We start from the raw sequence: 10,819 nt of genomic DNA, 5'->3' as shown, positions 1-10,819 counted from the left end.
GCCTCCTGGGATAGGAATTACCAGACATGTGAGAACAAAGGAAAGAAACCACTTTTTATTCTACTGGATCATTCAATTTGACATTATCTGGAAATAGAAAAATTTGCTAACACTCTTTCCCTAGCCTATATTTCTTTATGCTGCGAGTGAAATGTATGAGGTCAACATCTTTCTCTCCTCCTTTCTCTATGGTCCCAAATTCCCCTGCTCCCCGGGGTGTTAGCTTGAGATGACCCTCTGCTAGTCTTGGCTCGTGTACCCTCCAGTGGCTTGGAGAAGAATTAAGGAAAAAACTTGAAAACTGAAACCGACTGTTTTTATGGTGTTGGCTTTCCAAAGCCCAAAAACCATTTTATCAGAAGCAGGTCACACACAGACAGACATTATTTTCCTGTACTACATTTCACTTTGGTAATTTTGTACATAGGATTCTATTTCTGCTGCTACCAAGTTAAAATGCAAAAGCAAAAAGTATGTTAACGGGAAAAACCCAAACTCTGTAAAATAAAGAGGTTTATTCTGAGAAAAATATGTGTGACTAGCCCAGAGCACATGACCTCAAGAGGTCCTGAGAAAATGTGCCCAGTGGCTGGGTTACAGTTTGGTTCTATACATTCTTGGAGACAGGAATTACACATAGGACCTAAGTCAACAAGTGGAGGGTATACGTTGGTTTGGTCCGAAAAGGCAGGACATCTCAAAGAGGAGGATTACAGGTTAGAGGTAGGTTTAAAGATTCTTTAATTTGTAATTGGTTAAAGAAATGAAGCTTTGTCTAAAGGCTTGGAAAGTTTTAACTTAAGATAAGGAAGTCTGTTCATCAGAGACCAGCCACCGGACATTTACTGAAACTCAAGTACTCTGTTAAGTAAACTGATGGCCTGCAGGTGTGGTTATAGCGTGTCCTGTACAGCCTGGGCCTGTTCATGATTTAGCACCTTATTGTTACGAAGGATCTCTCCAAGAAAGAACGGGGACATGGTGAGTCATGTCTGACCTCCCTTCTCTTGGCCAGCAGCCCAGCTTTAGTGTTCTTCTGGGGTCCCCTTGGCCAAGAGGGGGTCTGTTCAGTCAGCTGGGGGACTTAAGATTTTATTTTAGTTCACAAGTAGAATAAACCCCAGTGTGTAAGAAGCAGGTCTGTTCATTTCCAGCTCACAGGAAACTCAGGCCACACATGAGTGTTATGTTTCCAGTAGCAAATAGCTAGGACACATTTTTACGTTTACCAAAATTCGAAGTAGTCAGATCAGATCTACATTTCTTATGAAGTAAATCACCAGCTCTGTGGTTTAACTGACAGGTGCGTCCATGATTCTGAAAGGTCTTATTACTTTAGGCAGAGACTGTTATTCTTAGCCCTGAAAAATCACACTATGTAACATGGCACCTGAGGCTGCAGGACAGGGACACTGGCACCTTCCAGGCTTTCTATGTTATGTCTGAAAACTTGAAACATCCAGGAAAAAGTGGAAAACCCATCTTTCAGATGTGTGTTCTGCACGATGCCAAATGTCTGGTGTTTTGGAAACATCTAAAGGATCATATCTTCTTTTTGTATCCATATCCTTGATACTGTGTAATTACAACTAAATTATAAGATTAACCAGAAATCAAAATAAGTTTTCTATTTTCAGACTAGATTTTAGGAATGTGAATAACAATTTCAACCTATTTAGTATCCCCAAAAGCTCAGAAACTGTGATAAATTGATATAAATAAAAGGTAATACTTTACCTTTCTGCAAAATAGCACAGCAAGCTGTATGAAGACATTGCTTTTCATTGTTGTCTTTGGGAGGGAAAAAACATCAAATTTTGTTTTATCAGTCCTTAGAAAAAGATTTGCAAGTTAAAATGTAGCAGAGACAGTGGGAGGAGAAAAGATTCTGCTGCTCTCAGCATCTGTCTGTGTAGCTGAACTAGCACGTGCCGTGGGTCAAGAGCTATTTAAATTACACGTGCATATTTTAGTCCCTCCTTCCTCCATAAGAGGGAAAGCATCTAATAAATACAATGCAATTTCGTTAGTGTCTTTTTTTAGGGGATTAATAAGATGTCACAGGATATAATTACATACATCAATTATGTATATGGATTTGATTCTGGTTGTGCCTCTTTTGAAAGGCAGCTGACTGGTCAGCAACTGCAGCCTGTGAGCCCAGGAGCCGACGCTGAGCCCAGGTGCCAACATTGCCCTGCCTGCCTGGTGTTGCTTATTTGATCACGTTAGAACTGAGGAGTGAGGTTCATTTGGTTTTATTTTGCTGCTCGTTTTTGTTTTGTTGTTATTTACCATTTATTCATTCCACTGGCCCATTCAGACTCCTGTCCATACAGCAGTGGCCAGATGGGAACAGAATGTAAACTGTACCCACGCTAATTAGCACGCGTCCAGCTGCTCTCAGCGAGGCCGGGTGCTCAGCCCTGACTCTGGGGGCCACAGCTGCGACGGCCGCCAGGCTGGCAGCACCTGGCCGTGTTTTCAAGCATTGGTCAGGTGGCTACTCACTTATCTCAGTGTGATTTTCCAAGAACTATTTAAAACTTCACCCAGGCAGTGATTTCAAACCTACTTCCTACTTATGCCCTTAGCTGCCTAGAACCGCCACCCCACGGGGGAGGCGTGTGGGGGTTGTATAGCAATGGGTATTCAGCATTCATAGCTGGCGTCAATTTCAGGGCAATACAGCAATGTTGTCAAAGATGAGCCCATTTCCAGGGAGAGACAGACTTCCAGGTAACAGTAGTTCTGGAAATAACATACAATGATCTACTGGATCTAAATACGCTACTTCCTCCTCGTTCAAGGCCGTATTCTACACCAGTTTGCCCCGTGAAGCTGACAAACTCTGACCACAGAAAACTGTGATTGTGCCTAAATTTTCACAATGCTCGGTCCCATCCGACACAACCAAACTCTCAATGGCAGACTGTTTAATAAGTGGTTTCAGTTTTAGACAGTCCTTGGATTACAGTGGTTCGACTTACAATCTTTCAGCTTTACCATGGTTCAAAATCGATACGCATTCAGTAGAAAGTGTACTTTGAGTACCCATACCACCATTCTGTTTTTCACTTTCAAAGCTTTGTTATAAAATGTGTGTGTGTTAGATGATTTTGCCTAACTATAGACTAATGTAAGTGTTCTAAGCACGTTTAAGGTAGGCTAGACTGAGCTATAACATTCAGTAGGTTAAGTATATTAAATGCATTTCAAGTTACGATATTTCCCCCTTAGGATGGTTTTATGAGGACATAATCCAATCATATGTCGAGGAGCATCTGTATATTCATTCCTGCAGTCATTGGGTGATTATTTTGTGAAATGCATTATTTTAGACATTTGGGGGAACATAAAGAGAGTGACATTCAGTCCCAGCTGTCAAGGAAACTTAAATCTAATAGTGGCACAAATGCAGGCCACTGGCCCATCCTAAGAAAGAAGGAACACACCTGGTCCAGGTAGTTAGAGCTGGGAGCAGAATCCAGGAGGAAGCCACGCTGAGCTCTCTTGCTGAAGGCCTGGGGGCCTGTGGTGCTATGAAGTGAAGGATGGTGACTAGCACCAAGTGTGAAGAGAGGGGAGGAGGATGGATTCCAGGGGGGCGGAACAGAAGCTCTTAAGGCAGAGCATCAAGGGATTTGGAGGAGCAGCAAGTTCCTCCACAGCAATGGTCCCCAAAGAAGAGTCACTGGAGGACCAACGTCACAACTTCTGCCATTTCTGGTTAAAATTTTGCCGTTTCTGGTAACCTCGTTTACTATTATTTACTTAGTATTTTCCTTTAAATGGACTCACCATTTTTACTTAAACAAACATGTTACAAGGAAAAAGTTTATGTTAAAGACTTTTGTCACACCACCATGAAACAAAATACCAGTATTGCTTGCTGTCATGATGAAGTAGTGCTCCAAATACATGCTATAGAAATAGAATGGAATCCAGTTCTGTTGCCTGCTGAAATGTTCAGGTCTGTGGTCTGTTTTCTCCTTGTAAAAAAGCAAAATAGCTAGTACTGGTGTGGTGACAGGGACAGCCCAGCCCCAAACTGAGCCAACCCAAGACTCCTGGAAGGACTGCAAAGGAATGGAGGAAGGATAACTTCCTCACCCTCTGATTGGATGTAATTTAACTCCCGGTCTGTGAATTACCTAAAAGCACCCCAAGTGCCACCAGCGGGACACATTCCACCCCAGAACAGATGGAAGGAACGGAGGGGCATACGGCACTGTGGCGCCAGTCGTACCTGCAGTCTCTGCAGAGCGACGGTGAGCTCCGTGAGGGCTGGGATCAGGGGCGGCCATCTGTGTTGACCCCACAGATGCTAAGAGAGGTGACTTCTGCAGCCCGTAGCACAGTGAGGGCACACAATAAATACTTATCAAAGGTCTTAGGTTAGGTCTCACTGACATTCTAAGATCTTTTGGCTCTTTCTTAAAAAGTAAAAAATTATTATAAGTTCATAGTGATAATGGTATTTCATATCATCACATTCCCTCCCCACCTAAAAATAAAGAAAGAATATTGATAGGAAACTAAAAAGTGTAAAACCCAACCAAAATCTGCTGATGAGTAGATGCCACGGGATACACAATAAGAATATACAGGTGAATTTGAATAGTCTCAAAGGAAAATGAAGACTCTCTTTTGCGAAGTCCCATCCAAAGGCGTGCCCAGCGGCTGCAGAGGCCCTGGTGCGTGTGCACGGCCCCGGCACAGCTCTGTCCTCAGTGGAGCTGGCTTTGTTCTCCCCGCGTTTCCTGTTCAGGTGCCTTTTCTCTGTGCATTTCTCACAACACCCCTGCCTGTCACTTGGCATTCGGCGCCGAACAAGAGCGAGTGGGGAAGCCTGCTAATGCATTGCAAATGTGATTGCCGCATTGCCTTAAAAGCACTGTCACATTTCAGCATTTCATTTCAAGGTTTCACCCGGAATTGTGTCAGTATTTTAAGTGGGCTATTTTCTGTAACCCGTATCATTATGAATAGGAGACATTAAAGTACTGATTGCAGCTTGAGAATTTAATTTCAGAAGTGATTATACTGCATCTCTAAAATTTGCATTTTTAAAGCAGGTTTCCCCCAAATAATGCTTTGGCCAATACACCTCCGTGTAGAAAGTAGTTTCTTACGGTAAATGGTTTTTTTAATATTTGATTTCAGTATGAGGCCAGTCCAATTTTATAAATTAACATAATTTGCTTATAATAAACTCAAATCTACTAAAGTGATAACTATTCTATCATTTGTAGATGTTCTGAAGAAATGTGGTCTTTTATTTCAGATGAGCCTTTACAGAACTTGCTGGTGCTTTAAGCAACAGTGCCCAGCCTTTTTGGCACCAGGGACCGTTTTCATGGAAGACAATTTTTCCACGGGATGGGGGTGGGGAGGTGCTGGGGTGGGGATAATTTAATGATGATTCAAGTGCATTACCTATATTGTGCACTTTATTTCTATAATTATTACATTGTAATATATGGTGAAATAATTATACAACTCACCGTAGGTTGGGGGCCCCTGCTTTAAAGGATGCTGGCAAAGATTTGACATCAGTTCACCACATTTTTAATAAAAACCAAATGATTGGCTCAGGCACTAATAAAACATGGTCTTAAAGGAGTTCTAATAACCACTTAAATTTTTTCTAAAAACCTCACTATGCCATTTCTATAGAGTCGCTGATTAGAAATGCCAAAAATCCACATGAATATGAAAAACAACGCAATATAACCTATTTTTCAGAGAGAAATTGAGACTAATACAAAACATCTGACTTCTCTGTTTTTTAAATGAAACATAAATGTTTGTTCATTGAGGCAAAGCCTTAACTTCTCTAAGCCTCAGTTTCCTCATCTGTGAAGTGGGGGTAATCCTCTCTAGCTCAGAGGGTTGTTAGGAGACTTAATGAGATTCTGCATAAAAAGTACTAAGCACAGTGCCCCACGCATGCACTGACCTTGGCTTATAGTAGAGGTTCCAATATTATCATCATCACATGGCCCTGAGTTGGAACCATCAGGTCCTAAAAAATCAAGAGCATCTGTTGCAGTCTTGGCCTCCCAGGGGACTTGGTCCCAGCCGAGAGTCTTTAGGAAAGAGGCACATCAACCAGATTTGGCACGCTCTCCAGATTTGGAAATACCGGTTCTGCCCTCCTGGCCATCAGAATCCTTGTTTTTGTGAGCCGGTCACCTTTCAGGAAAGGAACAGCAGTTAAAACACTGGGGATTTTCCCCAGTTGGAAGAAAACACAGGAGAAAAGCTAAAGAGAGTGCAAGCACCCCAAAGAGAATGGGAGCGTGCGGGTAGGTCATCCACTGGGGCCTGTTCCTGCCGTCCAGCCCCAACCCTCTGCCCGCTCAGCTGACATTTCTACCAGTGCCCGAAGCCCAAGGCCTGGGCCCAAGAGCCTCTGCTGCCACCCACTATTCCTCTGTCCCTGATCCACCATCAGAACCCCAGTTCCCAGGCTCCCCGCTCCCTGGGGGCCCCCTTAGAGGGAGACACTAGGGGAAGACAGCCCTTTAAGAAGTGGGGACCCTGCGTTAAATAGCAAGCCCTCAGAGAGATGTGCTTTGAAACTGTCGGTTTTCTACAGTGTCACCGGGAAGCCCGCCCTCCTTAAAGTTTAGAAAACTGCGTCAGGGACCACATGAAATGGAGCCAGAGTCAGAAGTTCCCTACCCAGATCTCTAGCAGAGGAACCAGAACTGAAACTGACTCATGATAGGTACTATAACAGCTTTAGCAAGAGGCAAGCGAGTGCAAGAGGATGCTGGCCAAGAACAAGGCACTTCCTCCAGGTCCACTGCAGAAGCCCATGGCAAAAAGAAGAATCCTGTCTTAGCCCGGGGACTTAGCAGGGGCCGGAAGGGCTAATGCAGCACTTGCTCAGAGCAATTGCACCCTGCTGCTAGAATTATCTTTCTAATACAGTTCTGATCACAGTCCTCTGCAGCTCCAGCATCTTTGAGTTTCCCACTGAAATAGAAGCATCTTAGCTCGGCATTCAAGGCTCTTCCCACTCTTGACTCCCCATAGTTCCCCGAACATAACAAACCCCATAACAAACTCAGCCTGGAGTTCTCTCTCCTTTCATCCTCAAAGCCTAGTTCTAGTGCTACCATTCCTGGAGCACATTCCAGAACCCCATGCAAACTTGCTTCCCTGATAATTTTACTGGATACATGGTTTGTTTCTCAGCTCAGAAAATCACAGTAGTTAAAAGGCTCTGGGGTCAGTCTGCCTGGCTGACTAGCTGAGGAATCTTAAGCATTTAAGGGCTCCTACGAGATTAGTTTCTGTTAGGTGGGTTCTAAAATTTGGGGCAGAGGGCAGAGAAGACAGTATGGATTTAGTTGGTGCAACAATGCTTGGTTATTTTGCACATCGCTGCCTCTGGAAAGCCTCTTCAGACACGCCCCTGAGTTGAGGGTTAGTTTGGGAGGATGTTGAGTTTACTGGCTGGGGGAGGTGGTGATTCGTAAATGCACGTGTGTGTTGTGATTGAGTTGGGAAAGTTTCTCGACTTCCAAAACCTCCATCGGATACTAGCAGGGATTCTGTAAAGGGGACTGGGTTCTGAAGAAAGGAGATGCCTAAATTCAGGCCTTTTTTTCTTTCTTCTCTTTAATAAAGAATTCTAAATAAGAAGATAAAACGGAGGTACAAAACAGAACCATAATTTGCCAGGAGGGCTGAGCAGGGGACCTTGTTCAGTATGTTAAGAGGGTCAGGGACACATCAGAGAAGCCAAGGAGAAAAATCAATCAGAACCGAGTGAGTGTTGTTAGTTTCAGCGATGTCTCAAGCAGCCAGAAGGTACTTACGAATGTGTTTTGTTTTATCAAATAGTCTTACTCTCATCCATGCATGTTCTCTAGGAACAAGGCTCTTTTAAAGTGATGTTTGCCGCCTTAAGTCTTATCGAGTCATTAATATTTTATCTAAAACAATAGAACATCTTAAACCTGGCAGTAAGGTTTGGACACAAGTATACACTGCACTTGCAAAGACAAGTATATTGTATGGCTGGAATACAGCGTGTGGTATAAGGTTTTTATTTTCTTTCTTTTTCTTTTAGAAACAGGGAAGATCGACCAAGAGATTCACAAATACAACACCCCGGGATTCACGGGTTGCCTCTCGCGAGTCCAGTTCAACCAGATCGCCCCTCTCAAGGCTGCCTTGAGGCGGACCAACGCCTCGGCCCACGTCCACACGCAGGGCGAGCTGGTGGAGTCCAACTGCGGGGCCTCGCCGCTGACGCTGTCCCCCATGTCGTCGGCCACCGACCCCTGGCACTTGGATCACCTGGATTCAGGTAAGGTCTACAGCAAGCGTGGGCAGATTGCTTTATTTCTTTAAACCTCAGTTTCCTCTACTATCAAATGAGTTTAGTAACAGAACTTCACTGGTGATATTGCTGGAGGATTAAGCAAGAGCCAAGGAGCGAGTGAGCACAAGAGCTCTCAGTGCAGCGCCTAGCATGGCAGAAGTACTCAGGGCCAGAACTAAACGTAAAGTCGAAGGTAAAGGATATAGGAACTGTTGATTCCTCATTTAAGTTCAAGGATGAGGTGCCTACACCGATGTCTGTGACGTGACTGTGGGGTGATGTGACCAGATCACTTCCCCTTTTGGCTCCCACTGACTTGTAGCCACACAGTCCGTGTTTCAGTATTGGAAGGAGAGATCTATCCAGAGCAGTGCAGAGATTCAGCTCCTGGCCCTGTATTTATGACTGATACCGTAGGCTTCCGGATCCTGAAGAGGTGCATTTAAGCTTACAAAACTCGGTGGACTTAGTCCCACGTCCGCGAGTGATAAGACATGTCATCTGAAAGCACAGGATGGGAAGGAAAGGATGTAGCTGATGGCTGCAAAATTAACTGTATGAAAAGCCAGTGTCCCCATAACCCCGCGTGGTGGAGAGCCCATTAAACGCTTGTCGGGAGACTCAGGGCTTGCTCCGAGCTCTGTCTAAATTGACCTTGGGCAACTCAGGTGACCTTTCTAAGCCTCTGCTTCTTCACCCATATGACGAAGAAGTGGGGTGCGTTCTCTACGTGACCTCCAAGTCCAACATCCAGTGGGTCTCTAAGCAACATGTGATGTTGCCGATGCTAAAAACAGGAAGGGGATGAGGTGAGAGGCAGCGTGGCGGGGAGGCCTGGGTCCCAGCACCGTCACTGCCTCTCTCCCCAGATTAAACTTCATTCCTCAGTTTCCCCGTTTCTAAAATGGAGATCATAAGACCTAGCTCATAAAATCCCATTTGAGATGATGTGTTTAAATCACCTAGCACAACCACAGGCATGTAGCAAGCGTTTAAAAAGTTTAGCTGCAATAACATTAGTAATAATCGTGCTTATTATTGTATTAGACACAATTTGCTATAATGCTTGAACATCTAGTAAAGGCTTCCAGACCCCCCATGCCGACTCCTGATTTGTAACGGCGCATCGTAGAAACAGCATGCCTTTGATTCTTTAATCACATTCCAGTCTGCACACCGCATTTATCAGCTTCAACACAGCCTCCATCATCATGCCAGGATCACACCGCAGAGCCTGGCGAAGCCTAGGAAGAAACCAGAATTGCCCCGTTGTCAGAATAGCCAATTCACAGACTAAACAATCCTCTTTGTTCTTCACACACGGACTCCTATAACTTGATGAGGAGCGCTGTGTGCCAAGGGCCCTTATACAGAATTCCCTTTTATCAACGTTGTGAGGATTACAAGCAGGCTGGTTTTTCCTCGTGGGCTGGCTTGAACAAAGGAAAGCATTCCTAATGCTGCAAGAAGAAAAGTAAGAGTGAAAATATGAGAGGAGAAAAGACATATGTCAGGGCCACAGAGGAGCAGGGATTTCTCAGACTAATTGCTCCAGATGCCACAGTGGACGAAGACCACAAGTGATCTTTGAAATGCACAAGTCCTTATGCTGTGGCAGGTACTCACTGCAAGGCAATGATCATGTGCACAGTCAGGGCTAAGGGATTCGTCTCAAAAACATCTAGATCCTACCTTGGGCCAATATGAGTCCATATTTATTATAAATTAATTTAAAAACTGCTTTTGAGGTCTGTAAGATACAATTGTACAAAGCAGTTTTAGTTCCTTTATCTTTAAAAAATCATACTTTGTGCATGGCAGTTTAATTTTTTTGATTGATTCATAACATATAATAGGGAACATTCCTGTTAGTATTCAATGTTCAAATCAAAATTCTGTGATTCCAGCCAGGCAAGGTGGCTCAGGCCTGTAATCCTAGCACTTTGGGAGGCCAAGGCGGGAGGATTGCTTGAGGCCAGGAATTCGAGACTAGCCTGAGCAAGAGTGAGACCCTCGTCTCTACAAAAAATAGAAAAATGAGCTGGGTGTGGTGGTGCCCACCTGTAGTCTCAAGCCACTAGAGAGGCTGAGGCAGGATAATCACTTGGGCCCAGGAGTTTGAGGTTGCAGTGAGCTATGATGCCACCACTGCAGTCTAGCCTGGCTAACAGAGTGAGACTCTGTCTCAGAAAAAAAAGAAAAAGAAAAAAAATTCTGTAACTACAATATTATGGCAGGCCTGTGCTACGTAACATGAGGTCCATTTGCAGAAAAACTTCTACTCTGCCGAGAGTTCTTCTCCAATGTCAACCACTTGCAGTATCAACCATTTCCATAATTTCCATAATTGGCAAAATGCTCATTAAAAATACGTATCTGTCTCGGGGACTCTATTAAAAGACTGAAAACAGCTTACAAACTATGAGGCAGAAGGCTTATTTAAATAACATGATTTGACTTTTTTTCTTTTAGGTG

General features: G+C 44.0%; 1 protein-coding gene across 1 annotated transcript in view; it reads left to right on the top strand.

Annotated features, from left to right (window-relative positions):
• Positions 1-10,819, top strand: part of CNTNAP2 (contactin associated protein-like 2) — a 1,798,324-nt gene that overhangs the window by 1,765,030 nt on the left and 22,475 nt on the right. The window contains exon 21 of the mRNA XM_012662081.1: positions 8,090-8,329. Coding sequence (XP_012517535.1) covers positions 8,090-8,329 — 240 coding nt within the window. The remainder of the gene's footprint in view (positions 1-8,089; positions 8,330-10,819) is intronic.

This window comes from Propithecus coquereli, unplaced genomic scaffold (assembly GCF_000956105.1).
Source record: "Propithecus coquereli isolate 6110/MARCELLA unplaced genomic scaffold, Pcoq_1.0 Scaffold75, whole genome shotgun sequence".
Classification (NCBI taxonomy): Eukaryota; Metazoa; Chordata; class Mammalia; order Primates; family Indriidae; genus Propithecus; species Propithecus coquereli.
Note: the sequence above shows the minus strand (reverse complement) of the source record. Positions and strands in the feature narration are given on the sequence as shown.